At 49.9% G+C, this 22268-nt stretch overlaps 3 protein-coding genes across 3 annotated transcripts; all 3 read right to left on the reverse strand.

Moving 5' to 3' along the window:
• Positions 1 to 74: 74 nt before the first annotated feature.
• On the reverse strand, positions 75 to 1048 carry BP5553_00326 (uncharacterized protein; the record flags this gene model as incomplete). The annotated part of the gene is made up of 2 exons (XM_032008949.1): positions 75 to 80; positions 140 to 1048. 2 exons carry the CDS (start codon positions 1046 to 1048, stop codon positions 75 to 77), a joined length of 915 nt encoding a protein of 304 aa, XP_031873003.1.
• Positions 1049 to 1484: 436 nt separating this feature from the next.
• Positions 1485 to 3809, reverse strand: BP5553_00327 (Glutamate-cysteine ligase-like protein; the record flags this gene model as incomplete). The annotated part of the gene is made up of 7 exons (XM_032008950.1): positions 1485 to 2483; positions 2530 to 3115; positions 3165 to 3287; positions 3343 to 3485; positions 3535 to 3600; positions 3662 to 3734; positions 3799 to 3809. The coding sequence occupies 7 exons, from the start codon at positions 3807 to 3809 to the stop codon at positions 1485 to 1487; spliced, it is 2001 nt and encodes a 666-aa protein (XP_031873004.1).
• A 3379-nt stretch (positions 3810 to 7188) lies between these two features.
• BP5553_00328 (Glucocorticoid receptor-like (DNA-binding)) lies at positions 7189 to 8645 on the reverse strand (the record flags this gene model as incomplete). Its single annotated transcript, XM_032008951.1, has 3 exons — positions 7189 to 7401; positions 7455 to 7790; positions 7845 to 8645. The coding sequence occupies 3 exons, from the start codon at positions 8643 to 8645 to the stop codon at positions 7189 to 7191; spliced, it is 1350 nt and encodes a 449-aa protein (XP_031873005.1).
• Between the last annotated feature and the right edge of the window lie 13623 nt (positions 8646 to 22268).

Here is a 22268-nt window from a genome sequence, read left to right on the forward strand (position 1 = left end):
ATTCCTCATTTAGTCTAAAAAGAAATAACTCGACATGTATTATCTCATCTCCTCAACTCAGGAGGTGTGTCTATTTACAGCTCTAGCATCATATCCGCCTATTTCTGTACCTTCCTAAAGAACAGACGGGGCCTTTCACCTTTTCAAGTTGTAAGAACTGACTATTAAGAGCATCAATTTCCTCCTCGGCCTCCTGTAAGTCCCTCTCCAAAGTTCGAATCTGCGCATAGTTCCGATTAAATTTGGATTCCTCGAGGATCAACACAGCCTCGACGTGGCGCCATCTCACCGTTCCACCTGACAAATCCTCTCCCTCCTGCTGCATCCGTTCCTGCTCTTTCTTCAACCGCCCAACCTCAATCCAGGAGTCAGTTAGGGATTCCCTTAGTTCTTTGATTCGCGATTCACAGCATACCGTCTTGCCCACCAGCTCTTCCCACTTCTTTTGCATTGGTGCAAATCGGGGGTTTTGATCGTAACTACAAATGATTGCTGAAATTGGCTCCGGGTGCTGCGATTGTTGAGGATCCACTAAATGGAGTTTGCCTTTTCCATGTGTCGTACTGTGGATAATGGAGTACTCGATATCTTGTGCATTCTGCGCCTTGGAATCACTTAGTATGGCATTTGCCTCGCGGAGATTCACGTCGTCATAACTCCCGTGCAAGCGGCTATGGGAAGTACTGACGCTATGCAATCTCGTTGCTTCGTTAGGATTACTCTGATTTTCATCAGGGGGAAGGCTTGGTAGGGGTTTCGCATAGCTAGAAGCTCCTGGGTAATTGCCGTCAGTATTGCTCCGGCCTTTACTAGGAGGGGGGATTGGTAGGGGTGTAGTGTAGCTGGAAGCTCTTGGAGGGATTGGTAGGGGTTTCTTGCAGCTAGTAGCTCTTGGATACTTGTCGTTAGTATTACTCCGGCTTTTATTGGTTGGAGGGATTGGTAGGGGTTTCCTGTAGCTAGAAGCTCTTGGGTAATTGGCGTCAGTATTACTCCGGCTTTTATCAGGGGGAGGGATTGGTAGAGGTATCATGTAGCAAGAAGGCATTGGTAATCGCCGTTAGTGTTACACGTGGGTGCGATGATAAGTTAGGTCCGATAAACCTAGTTGATAGGGGAAAAGAAGAAATAAATGCGGAACCCATATTTTTATAACTTATGACGTTAAAGGTGTTTCTTGATCCTCTTTGACAGGCTCGGGCGTAAGAGTCAATGTGCCGCCACTAGAAGGGACAAAGGATAGCACAGAAACGCAAGGTGGAAACAAAGAAGTTTGGGACTCCAAAGCATTAGACGCTCATTGTAGATAAAAATTGTTCTTCCTGATACAACCAAAGAGCCACTCTTGTGCCCAAACCTTGGTCAGACATCGCATGTAAATTTCATCAATTCAACATAATGCATATTCTCTTTCATCGTTAAGACCAAAAGAAATCATATCCAATGCCGCTCATCTATGCTGCTTAAGGCTTTCACCACAAAGCTCAAACTGATCCCAGGAACTTCTCCACATTGGCAACATCCTTCTTCCCAGGCCCCTCGATTGCAATAACAGCACCAATCAAATCATGATTGATCTTCTCCCCAACCACGCTATCCCCCTTGTAGTCCTCATGGTTCTGCACAAAATTGCGGATCCATTTCGAAGCAGTCCATAAGGACCCATTAGCACGCTTCCGGATTAAGTCCAGATAAGAAGCCAGCTCGCACCGCGTTTCCACGTCTACGTTCATGCTGTCTAGATAGCTTTCAACCAGGGGTATCAAACCAGGGAAGTTGTTGCCTGAATCTCTTTTGCTGCCATTCATGATCTCGTCAATACCCATTAGAGCATACTCATCTTCCACAGGACCCGTGGGCGTCGGAGGTCTACTCAAAATATGAGGTGTATTGGTACCCGAGTTCGAGGCTCCATTGGCGGAATGCGGCCGAGGAGCTCTAATTGGGAAGGGGTTCTTCCTGAAGTAGAACTTCTCTTCTAATACTGCGTCGCGCCTGTGCGCCGTCTGCATATTCTCATCCGTTCTCGTGATCGGGATGTAGAAGTTCAAATCATAACTTAAAATAGCTCGAGTGATCAAGACCATGAAAACGGAGAAGGCAGCGTTCTCAAAATCGGTGACTTGAATCTCCATTGGTCGAAATTCTACCCGCCAGCCGATGTCATTGTTTGCTGGTGGGGGCTTGAAGCGGATATGTTGCCAATTAGTCGATTGAAGGTTTTCGAAGTGATCAGTCTTATTCAGATCTAATTCTTCCAAATCCTCGGCAAAAACAACAATCGGGTCGCGAATGAATAGATGCGCAAAGTGTGTTGCTAGAAGGGAATCCATCCCCCCGTTCATAAGCTGCTGCTTGACATCGGGATCTATAATGAGATTTGGATCCAAGTATTCCTTCCGTAATCGCGGGTCATCAGAGATGTAGGTTGAGTTTGGAGCATATCGCGACTTTGCGATTCGCCATCGATCATTTTTCAGCGGCTATTGAAATTAGCATTGTCACAAAGCAAACAAGGAGCTCATTTACCTTTTCTCCGAGCTCCTCAGGTGTCCGACAGTCTACAGCAGCACTAATCTGGTTCCATCGTACATCTGTGTCTGCGAGGAATCCTTTATATATGGGGGTGGCTGCGGTCAAAGCTAGAAGAATTGGTCCCAAAGGGCTCAATTGATCGTACATCGTCCGGCCTTCGGTAATATTCTTTGCCTGAAATGTAATTTGCAGACAACAGCTACCCATGCCAAACGCCATAGCATCCATATGGATGAAATTATCTGGTGCCGCCCCCTGACGGACATCGTCGTCCTCTGGCCACTTATGTAAGTCATAGTTTACTGTAGGATCCTTCCAAGGCGAAGGGGTATTTTTGTCTTTGTAAACTGGAACATTAACCTGGACCTTCCGGCCTCTCCGAGCTCGGATATTGGCCGCTAACGTTGGAAAACGGATATGCGGGTTTGCGATCTCATCTGGCACGAACTGAGAGCGGAGTTTCTCACCCGAGGCAGGATAATATGGCGAAGTAAACACACCGGGGCTCCCCAGACGTGGGTACGTGGTCAACGTGATTGGGAACTCTTCAGGGTGCATATGTTCTTTCGCAATCTTGCGCCTGACGATTGTTAGACAGTAATAATGGGGTATATAACGCGTGATCTAACCTTAGTTTCATGTTTGGCTCAACATCAAGGAGATCCCTAAAGCCAATTCCCCAAGGCTTTCCTGGTGTGGCTTCCAACATAAAACGGCCAAATTCCGGATGGAAGATTGGCAAGGCCGTCCCACTGTAACTACTTAGCATAGAATCATTCATCGGCATCGATCACGAGAAGTACATACCCAACATCTTGTAGCGCAGGGACACACCCTCCGTCATCACACAGCTTCTCATCGTGTGCTAGAGCATGCAATATATCGGCTTGCCGTAGCGACAGTGTGACATTCGGGTCGTCGTCTTTGTACGTAACAACAAGATATTCAATCTGCGAGGCTGTTAACAGCTGGCTCATATGCCAACAATGGACAACCAACCTCGTCACCCCACAGCAACGCGTCCTTCTCCTTGCCTTTGGCCTTGTTCCAAATAGCCAACAATTGCTATAAATGCTCCATTAACCCTAGTAATTTTCGGAAGTCCGTTCGCGACTGGAGATCGTACCTGTATTCCCCATTGGCGGACTTGGTCTGCCTTCTCTTTTGCTTCGGGCCAATCGAGCGGCGTTCCTAATGCTCTATGAATTGGCTACGGTCAGTACCTGTATCTAAGTATATCATCGATCTGGACAAGCCACTCACAACAGCCCCATATTGTGCGCAACCCGACGTTTCGCGCTTGTCCTTCCAATCCGCTATGCAGCTCCCCGTGGTTCCACAGGTGCAATAGGACCCGATTGGCAAACGCGCGTATGCTCGTCCGCGGGCGTTTCTAGCCAGGAACGATGCCGCAATCCAATGTTGGGGAACTTGAGATATGCTTCATACAAACAAGATCCTCTGTGGCCGGTCGATATCTGATACCGTTGCACGGCTCCAGCGAGTGGCGCAACCGGCCCCTAAGCAGATCCCTTCCTTCTCTCTACCCTTATTCTCTTTTCCTCCTTGTCTTCCTCTAGCAAATCCGTTCAGTCGGGGTAATAGAAACCAGACCCCCACGCGCACACGCCTTCAGGTCGCCATGTCTACAAGCACAGATAGCTCGTTATTGTCAAGCACGCAATATGCGCTGCTATTTGGTGAATGCCTTTGCTTGGTGGATAATGCAGCCCCAAAAAGTAATTATGAAGACTGTTTTCCGCGGTCAGAAGCCTCGGGGACTCCAGCGCAACACTCAGACACATTTAAGTAATCCGGCAGTGAGTGCTGTGGTGGGGTTCGTTTTTTTTCTCGAAACGGCTTACAAATTTACGTCGGCCGTTCTCGGGCTTAGGGCGGGGTCGCTTGGTAATGGGGGGTGAATCCCTGTTGGGAACATCAACACCACACCACGCCCTCGTCTCTTGTATCTGTTTCTACTTTCTACATCTATTTCTATAGGCACAGTATATATCTACATCTACATCTATATCTACATAATCCCATGTTTTTATCTGTTATGCCTAGCATTATATTCTCATGAGTTTGCACGTGCTAGTTGCAGTGCTAGATGGATGGCTTTGAGTATGAGGTTTTCACGTGTGATTTCCCCACTTCAAGTGAAAGATTGGGCAGCATAGTGAGTCGGGCCAAGGGACTCGGAATCTTATAGACAGTCTGTCTAAAGGCCACTCGTTCTCTTGCTAAAGCCGTTCGAAGTGGTGTCATTTTGCATACCCAGGCCATCGAGGCCAAATATCCCATGTTATTCCTTCAATGGATCCTAAATTCATTGCTAGGTTGGGACGTGGAGGTTTATACTTCAAGTGACACTGCAGTCTTCTTGTCCTGTCAATTGCGTCAGCATCAGACTATCGTCGTCACACGGGTAGCCACACCTGTCGCCCTACGCTGGGGAAATACAAGATAACCCCCTAACTGCGGCTGCTTACACGCGGCCGTTCCACCCAGATCCCCGAGATATCGTCAATCTATCTCCCACGCCACCGGACGATCGATCTACGATCCGATCATGCAAACCATGTTTGGCTCATGCTAGCTTCGGGTTTCTCGACATGATTATGCATGTACCCACGAACACATAACCCTCCGAATGATGATGCATGTACCCATATAACATACATACATTTGTCCTCCCTATTTCTTGCAAACTGATTCGACTTCCTCCCATTAGCGTGAAGAGCCCTGCATATGCGGAGAGGAGGCCCCCCCGGCAAGGCCGGTGACGGGGCGGTGCATTGCGAGATACCGGTACAACGTGCATGTGCCGGTAATTAGGGGGATGTGGCTATCCAGAGTTATAGCACTGGCATTGCTATCAAGATCTAAGGATCCGGAGTCCGGAGTTTCACGGGCATGTGCATACATGGCGAGATGCAGCTTCAACATGAGTAAAATCGACTTGGTTTTCTTTTGCCCAAAAGTGCAAAGAGCGTGATACCAAGAACGTTTGAAACATACGGAAGACCTTTCATTATAAGGTGTCTGACAACAGAATGATAGCATCCTTTCTGGTCCCCTCCTATGTTATAGTACTCAATATCGTACCTACCTACTAAGACAAAGTCCAGTTAACCCCTAGAAGGGTCCGGCCTAAGTCGAAGGCTAAGTCGAAATTCAAGTCTAGTTCGCCATCCACGCCAGAGCAAGGTCTACCCCCCAACAAGAGAAAGCCAAATTGCCTAGACATATCTTGCGCTCTACTTAAAACACTGAGCCCTGCGCTATCGGCATCGAAGATCTTCGCACCGCATGCCGGAAACCCTCCCGATCGCCTCCTTGCCAGGGTCTCCAAGCACAACGCCTCTGTTCGTCCAAGCCATCTCCCTACACACACAGCATACACAGCATCGTCGTACTTTGTACTTCCCAAGCCGCCACCTCGCACCCCCGGCACGTACTTGTCTTAAAACAACTTGACGATTCTACATATGCCGGTAGACGGTGTACATATATGCTTACTACCCCTCCCTCGCAGCTACACCTCATGCCACATCAACCCAAAAATCCAAAGGTATAGCACAACGCTATTCAGTCAACCGCCACAGGCATTTTTGCTGTCTGCATTTCCCGTTATGAAAGTATAAGACGTGGTTAAGGTGTATTGGAACCCCTGTTTATATTGCATTCGTGGGCTACATTAGATAATACACGAGGACACAAGGAGCCACGGGATTTTGCATAGAGAATAGGAGGACAGGTAGGTGAAACGTATATAGCTCTGCTGGCATGCAGGGCATGTAAGGCACGGAAAGCAACTAGAGGGGTATGGTGACCGAGTATGTGCCTTCATCGCGGAACCATCAGTGCCTGCACATACCGTGTATGACTCTAGAAGCACTACACATCAAACAACGATCAAGATGAGCTACTGCTCTCACATTGCAGATGAGTGGATGTCTTCAAGTTGTACCTCAAGCTACGCTTTGGAGAATGTTTCTTATTTTTCCCGCCTTGTCTTGGGATGTCAAATAGTAAGCAAGGTTACCCTGCAGTATAGCCAGCCCAAGCACCCAAGTCTATATGTTGACATATCTCAACCGTCTCCTCTCCTCATCCTAAACGGGTATCTATCCCCTGTGTCTTACAATAAGACAAAGCCATCCACAATAAGGTATAAGTCAGCTAATCAGCACGAGCAAAAGGCTGTCCCCTGCACTGGTAATACCAAAAGCCGAATGGAAAGAAAAAAAAACGCCGTGTCATGCATTATATGAGGGCCAGGAATTGCAATCCGGCAAACCTTCCCCAGTGCACCCGATCCCGAGCCCGAAAAGCTAGCCATAATCCCAAACGCCGAATTGCGAGCCTGTTCGCAATATGTTTTCTCACTCTCCCATCTGTCCAAGTTGAAGCCGGGTGGGTCGTTGGCGTTCACTGCTTCAGAGGCAAATAAAATGCCTTCCCACTTCCATGTATAACATGTCGCCCTTCTAAGCCACGGAATATCAACCGACCTTTAAGCCACCCGAGCCCATATATAATTCCCCTAAAATTCATGCAGCGAGGCAACTGGATTTGCTCCCATCCTGGTTAAGACATGAATAGTATACAAGAAGTGTTGTTCGTTTCCAGTCTCAACATCCGGTGATGTTATATCGGTCGTGGCGAGATGCCGTCCATAGACTTGGGCCGCACCGAGGATCCATTAGAGCTTTGTGATTGCTTCATGGTATTCTTGCGCGTTAACTTTGCGTAATGTAGCCCGCACGCGTTGCAGAGGGTCCGAGCCCCATCGGGGCCTCGTCTCCATTCAGGGGTCTCGGCTCTGTTGCAACTATGACATCGGCCAGGAGGAGCCGCTCTCTATCTATTCGTTAGACTTGTGCTGCTCTACGGAAACCATCATATTCACATACCCCGCGACGTTTCTTGCTTTCCGGGCCCCCATAACCTTGGTTCTTTAGATCATCGCCGTACATAGCCATCTCTTCGTCGTAGTACCCAGGAGCTTTCCCACCATGATCTCGCATGTGCTGGTCCATCATGGCAACGTGCTCGTGCTGTTGAGATATCATATCTCGCATCTTCTCCAAATAGAGATGGATCTTCTCCTGATGCTGAAGCATCTCGTTGCACGATTCTAATGTCGGCATTCGATCTGGCACACCATTGGGGTCACGAGGCTGTTGCTCCTGCGTTATTGTGTGGAAGTGTCCGGACCAGTTGAGGAGTGCACTGCTGGAAACGTTTATCTAGAAACTGAATGAGCTTTTCTGCCACATTAAGAGTAAGGATGTGCACCATACCGATGAGAGATAATTTTCGAAATCCCAGACCAGATATCTTCGTTTTAACCCCTGTTTGAAAGGGGTGACACGTGACCTGTCGTCCTCCGGGGCCCCTTTCCACAGTTCATCAACCCCTCGGCTATCTCGCAGGGGAAACCGGGCTTGAGTATAAGCAGGATCGTGAGGTCCAGGAGGATGTCCGGGACCTGCGCTATAGGAATATGTCCCCGGTTGTGAAGGGTGGGGATGATGGGGGTATCCATTTGCCAATCGCTCTGGAGCCCGGGGGTCTTGCTCGTACCGGGGAGGTTCATACCGTGGGCCAGGATGAGGGGGAGCGTGGATGGGTGAAGGTCGGGGAGCATCGCCATAAGTATTTGGGGGAGGTTCGACCCGAGTGAAAGGATTCGGTGGCGGGTGAACTGATTGTGGTGATGGCTGACTTGCTTGAGACGGGGCAACCTGTGTGGTGTAAGGCGCCTGGTCAGAGACAGGATACGATCTGGCGACAGAAGGAGGGGCTTGAGCCTGAGAATAAGGAGGTTGGCTATGTGTCGCTGGGAGAGGTGCTGATACTGGTGAGGCGTACGGCGTGGATTTGGGACCTAGAGCTTCATGTATAGAGGGGAGGGATTGACGATGTGGTTGGGTGGTGTGAATTGGGGGTGGAGGTTCGCTTTTATTATCTGATGTCCGCCGTGATCCAGGAGGAGAAATAAGCCCAGAGGCTGTAGAAACTGATGGCCAGCCTCCTGAGTATGGAGGAAGAGGTCCATTTGAATACATCGAAGCGGGGCTGACAACTGCAGTGGCCGCCATTGTATTTGTTGATGGGTATGGTCGATCAATATGGATTTTCTCGACACTGTCAGGATTAATTATAGAGAGTATTCCACTATTTCAAAGACGTTAGTCTTGCCCTGGTACGACAGATGGTGAGACTGACCTTTGCCTGCCGGGTACTCTCTGCACTACTTCCATGACAAGCTCCAAAGCAACAATCCTTCAGATTAGGGGCCCGGGACGCATGCGTAGGCGCAAGATAATATCGTGTGGTTCCGTTCCGATGTCTGTACCCGTCGTACCTGTTCACCAAACCATCTAGAACCGTTCCCTCAGCTCGTCGATGCTGTAACTCTTGTGCGAGGGGCGGAGGAGGGACTGGAATGCCCGTGGTAAGTTAAGGATGGGGGGACACTGGGCCCTCGGGGGTAGATGAAGGCCGCGCTGAGCAGAATTGACGAAGCTGTCGAGTCACCAACCAACGTAATTGGGGGGTTTAGAGCAAGCTAAAAATATGTGAATCTGTGGCGTAATGGCGGTTTCCCGGGTCTGACTCTGTTCCGCGCTTTGCCTTGGGTGGTGGAGATCTGATGCGATGTGACGATCGATTTCGCTAACAACAAGGGACCTCCCGCAGTCAACCCAGCACTTCCTGGGTGCTCGGTCTCTCTGCTTCTGGGCATCCAACAACCAGAACCAGCACTACGCTGCCACTAACCTCCACTACTCGCGGCGGTCGTCGACGTGGGAGACCCTCTCGAGTCCCTGCAGCAAAGGGCGGCGCGGAAATGGATACAGATGTCTTAGAACAGCGAGAGACGCGCCGTTCGGTTGGGCAGGGTCGCGTCCAGTGATTGGCTTCCTGCAGGGCGGAAACTGGTGTTTACTAGGCCCGGCCCTGAGGGCGAAGGGGGAGGGCGGAGGGAGGAGATTAGAGGGTGAGGATGGGCGTGGAGGAGTGAGACCCGTGGGACAGAGCTGGGGACGGAGAGTAAGACGTGGACGAGCTGCACACCAGAGGGAGCCGACGATTCTGCGGCACAAGGAGCCGAAGCGCGGACCACAGTTGAATGGTTTTTGTTTTTTGGTCTGATTTGGTCTCTCGTGCTAATCGCACGGTATGGCGGGTGGTGGAGCTGGGGGACGAAACGGACTGTCTGGGAGACTGGGACATCGACGGCGGCCGAGGAATGGGGCGAGTGAGCGAGTGAGTGAGCACTACTCAACGAGGCCCAAACCGCTAGAAGGCCCGCAAAAGGAGATGACGAAGACAATTCGAGGAGACTCTGCTGCTAGTGGCAAGGGAACGGAAAGAATGGAAGTTTAAGTCTCTCCTTTGCGTTTCTGGTTCTGTTTCTGCGTGGTCGTTGGTGCTAACCATAATGTGTCTGCAGGAGGGCCATGAGATGATATGAGCCCTGGCCCCTGAAGAGAGCTCGATGAGATGGGGCCCTTGGGCAGCCCATGGGGGTGGGCGAGGGCGAGGGCGTGGCCGTGGGCGGAGGATGGGTCAACTCCTCCCACGCTGGCACCGGAAGACGTTGCTAGTTGCAACGAGGGCACTACTCGGTACATAGTAGCTTATTAGTCGGTATTCTTCCCCTTCCGTGCTGGCTGGAGAAGCTGGGCTCAATGGGCTGAGATGGGATCGGGACGCCAAGGACCAGTGCACATCTTGACATGGTGCTTGTCGACATGGGGCCCAGGTCTTCAAAGCTCAAGCTTGTCCTACGAAGTACGTAGTACGTAGTACTACAGCTCGACGCCTGCCACTACTGGGAAACTACTGCTGGCTGCTGTCTCTGCTGCTCGAGTCCTCGAGTCTTCGAGTCCTCGGGTCCGCGTATCGAGTAGTACGGAGTGTGCTGCTGTACTTACCAAGTGCTGCATCTCCTACGACGATGTATCCGGAACATGCTGGCAGCCTGGCAGTGGTCTCCAAGAGACTTGGACATCTGGCAATGATCCCAGACAACGAGGGAGGAGCTTCGAGGAGCTGGACCCCACCGCCGGCCACGACCATCCCATGGCGCCCAGCCTGCGCTTGCGTTGATGATACAGACTACAGACTACAGACGACACACTAGAGTACGCCGGGATAGGCGCTGGCTGGGATGGTGGCTTCACAATCTCAGATGATGGGGCCAAAAGGCGCTAAATCGAGATACTGAATCGCTCATACGCCGTGCCGGTAATCAGAATCTGAGATGCGCCCGCCGGTGCTTGCGTTCGTGGGAACGCTCTCTGGCCCTGTACCATGCAGACACTCACGACTCCGTGCTCTGAGTCGATTAATACAGACAGCTCTACGCACTACTGCTCTGCTCTGCTTCTACTGCTGCACGGCGGGCCTCCGCAGGCGAGGCAACCAGGAGACAGGGAGCGATGGATGGGTCGGTGTGCCACATGTGGGTTTCCTCCAGAGCCCTACTTCGTATGGAGAACGGAGTGCGAAGTACTAAGCAAGTCTTCGAGAGAGTGATGTCTCGCCGGTGGGGACACTGCTAGGGGGGCACGATGTGGGCCTGGCGCCAGGGGGCTGATGGGCGAAGGCTTCGGATGGGAGGGGAGATCGGGACCCTGAGAGTCAGGGGACTGATAATAATGGCACTCAGACACTTCGTACTACGTACAATCACGTACATACAGAGTTTGGATGTGGTATGAAATAGAGGCGCTGGGCTGATATGCCATCCCTCATACTCGTACTCTGTCCAGTAGTAGACTGGACAGCCAGACTCCTCCAGCGAGTGTGACGTTGGGAACTTGGGGCAGCGCCGTGATGAATCTGATGATGGCCTGTCCGCACCCACATGGCATAGCAGCATTGGCAGGGCATTAGAGCAACGGGGCCATCTCTCGCGTGGCACCCAGGGCAAAACCCCGCCTGAGAGACCGTCGGACTTGGTACTTGGTACGTGTATAGAGCGCGGGTTCGAGGTACAAGACTAAGTACAAGTACGTCGTCTACGCCTTGGGAGATTTCCATCCCCATCTCAGAGATCTTCTTACATATCTCGAGACTGTACCTGCCTTGGGTAGGCCATGTTCAACTAGCATTGTAGCAGACAGCACCTGTGCAAACCGAACCCTTCACAGCAGAGCAGAGCAGGTAGGGTCAAATGTCTCTCCGCTCGGTTCTAGCGGTGAGCGCAACGCCTTCCAGACGATGATGTCCACTAATAGCGTGTCCCTCCGAACTCATAGGAGGGTAGGCACTGCCTAGCACCTACAATCTACAGCACTTTGGATCTAGAAAAGAAGTTTCGAAAGGGCGTTACTTCGTGTGGGGCCCTCTCCGCCACGGCGGCACAACACTCAACGTCCCTGTCGTCAATTCCCTGCAATAATACTGTAATAATGCTTCATTCCTACCACCATCAAGGCATCAACACCCAATTCCCAGATCGCCATCGGGAAATACATTGTCTAGTTGTCACTGCTCCAGTCAGTACTCCCGTATCCTGTCACGAGTCTCCATTTTCCAATCCGATCTGCCGTCTTAAGGATTGTTATGCCTGCACCCAAATCTCGATTTCATCTCACCTCGCCGGCATTCGTCGCCCCTATTATTTTATCAATATGCCATACTCTTCGGAGTAAATTTCAGAGGCTTGAGCTCAACGTGGCTAACGAACAAAGAAGACGCAGAGAAGAGGCCCGGTCCCGGGAAGAGATCCGGTCTGTGCTGCGCCTGGTAGTTGCTCGTGCTGGCCTTCCATTATTTGTCTATTTTGCTCTCCCCCGTAAGGCACAGCAGGATGGCGCCGCTCCACGAAGCATGGTCATCACGATGTCGGTCAGCATCTACGAAGTCCGGGGCTGATTTCCTACCGCACGGCACGACGGACGCAATTACTAGGCATGGGTTGGCGGGCATATTCTCAACCGCCACCCTGTCGTCAAACGCTATTATTTTACACTCCTCTAAGATTTTACGTACGGAGTACGAAATACTGATGCATCATCGGGGAAATTCCGCTCCAGCACTAGTATTTTGCTTCATGATCACAGATCGGAGAAGTCGCTATACCTTTCCTTACTTGATCCGCCTAGTCGCTTCCCATTGCCCTCCGCCAACGCCAACCCCCACCCTAGGACAACTCGACTCACTAACGATACCTCTCCGCTCAAGAATCCTATTCTAAGTACAACAGTCCATACAAGTACGTAGCGACAACTGTTCGCACTTCATGATCCACCAAGTATTTGTAGGGGTTTTTTACGCCATTCCTAAGTATATATTTTCCTCCAGGTCCTTATCTATACTTAGGAACGGCGTAGACCCCGTGCTGTCCAACGGTAGTGGTCAGCGGTTATTCCATGCCGAGGTACGTGACAACGGTGAGGAGTACCGGTAAACTCAACTGGACAGAGTCGTGTGTACTTCCTACCAATCAACCTACCTGTATCCCGTCCCATTATCACAGCTTCAGCTTATTCCCTGCACGCCAACGGGAATTTCGACATAATGTATTGATAAAAATGCCTTTTCAAGGCCCTCGGCAACCGAGTTCCAGTCAGTCAGTCTTATCGATCAGTTTGCCCCAACCACGAACAGAGGAGGGCTCCAGAGTCTTAAAGGGGATATGCCCAGTGGCCGGGATGATACAGTAACTCATATGCCGTTTAATCACAATTATCAAGGGCAGCGCTTCGTTTCTCGTGGGATGAACTTTCTACCATCATGTCGTCTCTGTATTCGGCCATTCAATGGCAAATGCAACAGGGGTCTGAAACTTAATGTAACAAAGCTGTCATTTAATCAGCGCCCTACCAGCTAACAGAAGGTATCACTGCAAGGAATACACGAAAAACAGTGGCGTGGGTTCATATCAGCTTCACACTCGAGAGAATGGCCTCAAAAGAGTCCTATTTTCCCTATATCTTATCCACAACATAGAGGGGCTTCTTTCTCAAGCATCCCGACTCTTTGCGTGGCGAACAACCTAGTACCAACGGCTCTATAATGCATAGCCACTCTCTCCCTCCTCTCCGTACTTCTTCCTCGCTCTATTGACACACAGTCCCAACACAACATCGAATCCCAGAGATATACGAAATACTCGTACGATCGACCCCGACAAGTTATGTCTCGGGAGAAGACACCCACGCCACCCGCCTGGCGCCAGTTCCTCCAACGGCAACTCTTCTAACCACAAACATACCTCAGCAGCATGGGGGAATAGAGAGGGGGGTCTCCGCTTGGACGTGCCTCCACGTGCGCCATACGGCTGAGAAGCCCAACGCCACTATCTTATGAGAGTCGTATTATTAGTCTCAGAGAAGTCGTATCTTCGAATGAGCCCAAGTTGGAAGTGGATACTCCGCCAAAGCACCCACAGTTCTCCGTATTGGTCTCCGTATTGGTACCAGTATAAAACTGACATACTACGTATTGTGCTCCCTGTCCTTATAAACGTCGATGATCGACATCGATTCGCTACTTACGGAGCAACTTTGCCCTACCGTGGGCGATCGCATCTCAGGTGCGGCACGACGAACGGATCAACTGGTGCTTTGTTGCCCGGCACGACCGGAGGTGATACTTCTTATGGAATAGTGGTACCCGCGAGGCGCTGATGTGAAAATCTGAAGTACGGAGTATTGACAGTTCCCAAGCGTGGTCCCAAGCCGCCGGTGTCACCCCTTGAAGATCCTAAGCGAAAGATCGAAATCGCCATGAAGGCGTCCAGAACCACAGTTTGCCACGCGAGTACGTACTCCAGAATCATGGATAGTCCTTGTTCGTAGCATGCCATCCCCCAACGGTTTTTATTAATCTACCTCCGGTCACAAAGTGCAGCCCCCAAACTCGTCATCAACCCAAGTCGAAGACAATCTCCTACGGTTGCGGGGCGTCGTGTGGAATGGAATGCATCCACAGTGGGCAAAACTTGCCTCGTTGGCACGAAGCCTTGACAACACATATAATTCATTGTCCATTTGTGCACATGCACGCTTTGCTACTACTGTACCCCCCTCACAAGATCCCCGATTGGTATGCGCACTTGAGGTCTTGTGGCATCCATCCCTACCAGCCATTACGCCAGGAAGCAGAACAGCATCGAGGGCTTGCCTATTAGGAGTCTGTTTGGGACAAGTCCTTCTGCTGTACAAAGTAATCCTGCCGGGAATTGTGTCCACCCCTCTAGGAACGCGGAATGAATGGACTTCATTATGATGCCCACTATTCAATTTGGCGCCAGAAGTCCGAGCTACTGAAATTCACAGCCTACCTGTCTAAGACTCTAAGGCTGTCTCACGTTACGCAACCAGTGCCCACAAGTTAAATACAGGCAACTGGCTGCATTTTCACAAAGTAACGGCGCCGGATGGCCTCGTGGCTCGCGGGACTGCTAGCACGGATAGCTCCTATAGCGCCCTTTCTAGTTCTCCGATTCCGCATGAAGAATCGTGCCAGCTTCGTCCATAAGCAAGCCAGCAACACAGGACTGCAAGGCTTGCCGTTATCGGTGTCGATTGTCGTCGACTTACATAGTTCCGTCCACCTCGAAATAACGAAAGCCTCTGATAAGATGGCGCTTTCTGCAAGGGTTACGAGCAATAAGGAACTCGGGAGGCTCCGAAGCTGAACGCTCGTCTGCCGTGCTCGTACTCCTTGTACGAGCATGATGAATAAGGGCGTCGTTGCGGGTTTCTGGCACCAATAAGAGCAGCTCTGTGGGTGCACTTGGGTTCCAAACATGATTCCCGGTGCGCCAAGCACTTCTCGTGGAGTGGCAGATGATCGAAGAGCAATGCAAGCTTCGCAAGGACGCGCATGATTTGCTTGGATTCTTGCAATGGCTCGCACTACTAGCGGCCTGGAACTGTGGATTTGGGCGTGGGCGTGGGCGCTGGCGAGGTCAAAACATATCAAATCAGCATGAGATCTGCCATCTGCCACCAACTATAGAGCAGCCCACCCTCGCCAAGGCCGAAGCTGCGATCCCAGCACCGCGGCCACTCTGGCCCCCGTCGCATGCAAATTGATGCAAACTGATGCAAGTGCAAAAGGGGGAAATCTCATCGCTCGATCGGATGCATACTGGAGGGATCTTCCCTGTTAGTCGTCAGATCCGGCTGCCCCATCCCGCCCCATCCCTCCCCCTATTCCTCCCATCCCTCCCCGAATCCCCGTCCCTCTCCGCCCCGCCATCTCCCAGGACGGGATCAAGGGCCCATCCGGGGTTACACCGTCCAGATGGCTCGTTTGCGTCCCGCAACCCGCCGCCCGCCCGCCCGCCGCCCGCAGGCCCATCTCTGGGCCTCACCAAGATGGCAAGATCCTTCAGATTTCCGGCCCCTACCCTCCCACCGGTACGGACTTTTACTCGCCCGGACATGTGAATCTTCCTTCCGCTGCATCTGACGATGTGGCCCCGGCGCCTGAGGCAGTAGGTAGTTGCATTGCAATTATGGACAAGCTACGGCGTCACCCAACTCTGCTGCAAACCCGGCTGGCCAGCAGTATGGCGGTGCATTACATACTGTCAAGCCCTCCGAGCGACGTCCGAATGAAGGCCCAAAGCAAGCCTTTTTCAAATGGAATCATCTGGGCCCCTGCCGAGGCTTGCCAGTGCTGAGAACCTGTTGCAGAATTATGATCTCCGCAGGATCTAGCTGTACGGGACGGCGACGGGACCACGAGCACATTATTATTGCTGTGCCAGACGGGATCACCGCAAAATCTATGACACCACCTCACCAGGGTATTCCAACTTCCGACAGGGGCTGTTTTGCTCCCAACTCTCCTCCAGTTCTTTAGAGCGGTCTGTGGAAACCCTCCGTGCCGGAAATCCCATGACCCTAAAGCTCCGAAGATGGAGTATTAGCTTGTTTTGACCTACCCTTTCCCGGGAATACTACGTAGCCTCCATAGGCCACCAAAGTAAAGAGCCTTACGGCGTATGCTCTGAACGAATCGCACAATACTTGCAAAAGGAAAGCTCCAAGGATCTCTATTCCGGTGCTAGGTTTTGCGTCCTTAACTACAAGTTTGCAAACTCCGTATAGATATCAGATCGTTCCACAGCAGGTACTGTACTTCGTACGTCTTCGCTACGTTTTTATCCTTATTCCCGGTCAACGGCACACTCCTTGAATAATCCTCTGGAACCAAGAGACGACGGCCTCCTTGGCACTTGCTCAACTTCGAACTTGCTTGTGCTTCTATTATAGCATCTCCACATTGCCCTCAAGACCACAGTCCCACTTCCACGTTGTCCCGACTTGGTAGCCCCGCAACCCCCACCGGCGATCGAATTCGTCACCCCTGATAAAACCAACTCCCGGGGACCTGATCTGGCTGATCTTTGATTTATTATTCCCACGGTACACGGCATCCATGGAAGGCATATCCCGGTTTTGCCTTCCCTGCTGACCGTTCGAAAATCGCTGTTGTTCTATTACTTCATACAGTAGGTAGGTAAGTTAGCGATGGCTATGCATCCCTGACAGTAACGCTCCCATAAATCCTATATACGAGATTACAAATATCAAGAAGGGAAGGCAATCTTGAATCTATCTATCGGTGTAGGGGGGTCAGAACTCGACCTAACTCCTCCGTTCTCGGTGTCATCGCACCGTTCGCGGCGGAATGGAACAGTCCTACCCGTCCGGCGCCATGATCTAATAGATATTCGAAGCCGAAACCCTTATCAATAGGCCCACCTTTTCGCAATCCTTTCCGACGCAAATTTAGCGGCTTCACCTAATTGCGGGATCGTAAGAGGCTTTACGGAGTAAGACATTATACGCCCTTCCGCTAGTCTTTCTACCAGTCGGTTTATCAAGAGAGCAAATTAGTTCCAAAGCTTGGGTAGGATACGAGTACGGAGTAGATGCTATAAACTACGGCCGTAAGTAGGAACAGCGCCGTCGAAACTTTAAGCCTATCACCAGTCTGTGGCGCTTTTGGCTTCTCCAGACAGATCCACCGGCTCTACAGTTGCAATATTCATTCAGCTTTTGCTTGATTCGCCCAATTTGCGTCTGTTGATCTGGAAGTTTATCTCTCCTCGGCGTCGACGCGATAGCTTAAAAATATAGCTATAAATATTTAAGACAACGCTGATCTCCCCTCGCCACTACCTTGCTTTTTGTCTCTCCATTGGCCTTGCTTGTCTTAGACCCTGCTTTGCTTGAAATTTGGCGCGAACCAACCGTTAACTATTTTTATATGTATGTCTTGGAAGTTGATTGGAATTCCTTTGTTCTGTCTCATACCTCATACGTCAATCCTCTCCTCATTCCTCCCCGGCAATCTGACAATAACATCGCCGTGCTACGTATCCCTCACATCGCGAGTGCCGTGTTTAGACGCTTTAATAGCCATTTGGCGCAAATAATCATTATTGGACGCCACGCGCGTGTATCACCAATACTGCAAGCGTCGAGGCGCTTCACAGTCGCAAATCCAAAGTTGCGTTCGTCTCGCGAAAGCCGTGATGGGAACCACACGGGCAATATCCATTGCCAGACGAACTGGCTATCCTGGGAGCGAGAGTGTAAAGAGTAGTCGGTAACGGGGGTTATTCTCGATTCCAGCATTCCAGTGGAATGGCAATTCCGCATTTCGGGACTGGAAATGTGATGGGGCTGAAGTTGGCCGTAGATATTCATGCTGTACTACATGTATTTCGCAGAGGATGAGACGTGTGTGGGTAGATATGTGCATGATAATTTCGCTATAAGTGATAGCCATATTATGAGTGCATGTTTCTCTACATGGCCACGTTGTGCTCAATACTCGTGAGAAATGCCACCAACCAACACAACCCTTCCTCCGCAAATGATCAGCCTACTCCACTACCACCTTGCCAACATTGTTTCGGAAAGTCTCTCCTTCGGAAAGATGATTCCACCGTGGAATTTTCTCACCACCGCCGTCAGCGAACCCAACTCGAGCACCTTAACCGAAGTTGCGCAAACGATCGATCGAGAGTTGCGGCTTCTCCCGCCGGCCACCAGGAAATTACCACATTCCTCATGTGAATCAGGGTGAAATTCAGAAGACCCACCGCAGGCTCGAGGCGTAGCCGACCGGGAATGGGGCCGCGGATGATCGTGGCCACGGGCCAAGATTCAGAGACATTCTTCGCTGTTCTGGAAGGGAACGGCGCGGCGCGAGCGGGGGAGGCTTGGGCTTTCGGGTTTTGCTACGGGAAGTGGCTGATTTGTGTTGATCGATAGGATATCGGAAGTTAGAACTCAAGTTGTGTTAGAGAGTGAACTGGGCTTTCTACCAGATGTCTGACTGGTGGCCTTCTTCTCTATCAAACTTTCGGCCATGCATGTTGCTAGGTTCTTGTCCTGGTCCTTGGGTTTCCCCGTTGACTTCGCCGACCATTTGGCTTGTATTTTTATTACCAACTTTAGACGTTATATACTTATCACATTTCGATGTATTTATTTATTTACCTACCTGCGCTGGTTGTGCATATAGGATTAGGTGTTTTATTACTTGTTTAACCCCATGTTATCGGCGTCATGATTCAACGTTTTCCTTCCCCAATTTTTCTATCATATTAACCGGTAAGCTAACGGGGTGGCAAATCGGGGTTTGTTTTTTTTCAGGAAATCGGTGATCTTGGAACAGGCCCAATCTAGAACTAGCCAAGTCTTACCCAAAAATCAGGCCTTCGGTAGTTCTAGATCACCGGAGGCGTCCATGCACTTGTACATTCATGGTGGGGGATCTCCATATCATTGCCAGCTTGTGGCTCGTGTGATGTGTTTACTCCAATTGAAATTCCTACGTCCTGCAGACTGTTGCGAGGTTACAATACCTCGGTTGATAATACCAAGTATAGGATAGCTTAGTGATATTCATGGACAGTCAAGTTAAACCTAGTAACCTACCTCTCTTTTGTCCTGCGTCATAGCTGGAATGTGAAAATGACCTCCCACGTTGGCAATTCCCCGGTCATTCAACCCCCCTCTATTCGCGTATCTATTTGCTGTTACATTTCCTAATTCGCACATCAGTCTCCTTGAAGCGATCTGCGAAATCGCTTTTCCCTTAGAATAGATCCAGCTAATTAATCCCTTGCAACAAGTATGCGTTAACTATGCCTTTAATCTTCTGCAACCCAAGTGCATACTTAGCGATTTATGAGTTTCCAAATCTCCAATATTCCCCGCCACCCTTCCCAGTCTACCATAGGTATCTCCAATATACGTTTCTTGAGGCTTCGTAAATGCCCAGAGCCCGAGAGAGTTGATCCTGGAGAACGAACTCGCTGAACCCACAACGTAGAACTTCTTTCTGTCGCAATATTATGGTCCTAGATGGACAAGAACGACAAGCACAGAGTATCGTCTTCCTTTCTCTTTAGTTCTCCAATAGAGATAGCTTTCGGAAGCCTCGAGAATACTGACTCGTAGCCTAGTAGACAGATATCTTCCTTGCATCCCGTCCACCCCATCCAGATTCTGACTTTTACAGCTGTACGATCTGCTTATGATACGATGCAGGCGGAACAAGCATATCCTCTATCGACCTATGCATAGCTCCATCCTCAAAATGCCATCCTTTCTTATCATATACGAGTCTTTACTTAGTCACAACCAAAGAAGTGCTTCTTACTCTTTGTCAAGACCAGCCACCTCTCTACACACTCTTCAACACTGCTTTGAGAAATTTGGTTCGAGTGCCATCAAATTGTGTGGCTCTCTTTCGCTACGATGTTGATTCTCGAGATATAGTTGCGAGAGAAACGATGTCCGATCAAGTTGGAAGTAGCCAACACCCGTCCGCTATAAGAGTTTCGTTGCAAAGGTCAGCTAGCCTTCTAAGTTTTTAGCCTCGTGCAAGAGGTTACCTTTCGCTGGTATTTTCTTCCTCTTATATTTCCTCCATTTCTATTATTCCTATCGTGTTATTATCGCGTCCGAAGGACAACGGGCCACAAGATCGATATAACCAAGCCGGTTAACGATCACGGCAAGCCCTTGGATTTCCCTATATCCTCTTCCGCATCACCAAAGAATAAGTTGTGCTAATCTATATATGAATTTCCTATTCCATCGCCGACGACAGGAGGCTACTCTTCTGCGTTTATTTATACAGGGAAGTGGAGAATCGAAGGTATAAAATGCGAACGATTTGCATACCGTCGCTTCCGTACTCAGGGGCCTTGATATTATATGTGGTCGTTGCACATGGGCTACATTCTGGGCTGTTGCTTCTAGTCGAGGCGGTTCTTTGTGCCTTTATATAATGGTTTGGCTCCTACCATGGTTCATAATCAGTTCTTAAGTAAGGGCTTGTAAGGGACCTCAACTGTCCGGCGCTGGTTCTAGGTTCAGCACAACTACATTAGCCTGACAGTGTCATTATTCGCAATAATAGCCGGTCGTTTCCCATGCTCTGCGTTGGCCTACGACTTACCTCGTGCGCTCATATATAATCTTTTACGGTCGAAAACGAAGCCACCCTTCCCAAGGTCTATAGGAACTACTAGGGGCGTAAGTACTATTCGATTTCGATACTGTTAGATAGGTACTACTACTGTCTATCCACTTTAGATATATGACTTGCTAACTTTGATGCCACTGAACCAAGATTTATTGGTGACATTGGAGATTCAATTTCAACTCCGGACCATCCAAGAGCTTTAACCTAACCCTGTGTTGACATCTATCTGGTCAATCCATGATCCATCCAAGGCTGGGGTTCTCATGAGGATACTTTTCTAGCGCCGTCCATAATTGTTAACCCGGTCGACGGGGATTGAAAGTTGTAAGTCCCCTGTGTTAATTATTGTTTCTTTCGGTGCTTGCTCCTTGAGGGCCAAGACCATATTGATGCCAAGTCGATTTTGAAGATGAGAAGTTACCATTAACGATACCTCTAACTGTATCGGTAACGCCTAGACGCCTTGTCCTGGGTATCAATTGGAGCTAATACCTAGGTATGGTACAATAGATCCTCTCGCTGACAGGAAGGCTTCCACCACCCCATGGTAACGGACAGTGCATTAGTGTGCGCTGGAACATGTGATATTTCCGCGCTACATGCTGGCGATGAGCTAAATTAGACCGTAATTAACCTCAAAAGAATAGTTCACTCTGGTGCCTAATTCTTAAATCGGCATAGGTGCTGCAAGGATCATGGCCAAGGAGCCTGTTGGTAGACCAAGAGTTTAGAATAGGCAGCAATGATAAGGATGGGGGAAATCACACCACAAAATAAAATCGCGCGTTTCAAACGTTTCATGATTGTCTAGTCGAAAGCATTATTTACTAGACCGCGGATTATCTCAAAAGGAGAGGCAACGCCAACATTGTCACCAGACGTGCGCGTATTATCAACTGTCAGAGATACTCTCGGTGGGTCCTACTAGGATTCCTAAAGCAAGTCATAATTGCTACGTGACAGGGAATATTTCCTGCAGGTCCATCTAAAACTGGAGATCTTGCGCTGCAAAGAATTTTGATTTTTTACCCAAAATCGTTAATATCTCGATATCATGAGAATCGAGCTGGCAACTTGTTCAGCCTTAAACCGCGATGCCCACTTCCAAATATCTATCCCTGATTCCGCCAAGTATGAGTGCGTTAACTGGCCATAATAAATTGAGGTGGGCATCGATAATGAGATCATTCTGATGTACTTAGGTATTATGAGAGTCAAAACAAATGCGCATATAA

This window comes from Venustampulla echinocandica, assembly GCF_003357145.1.
Source record: "Venustampulla echinocandica strain BP 5553 chromosome Unknown scaffold_0, whole genome shotgun sequence".
NCBI lineage: Eukaryota > Fungi > Ascomycota > Leotiomycetes > Helotiales > Pleuroascaceae > Venustampulla > Venustampulla echinocandica.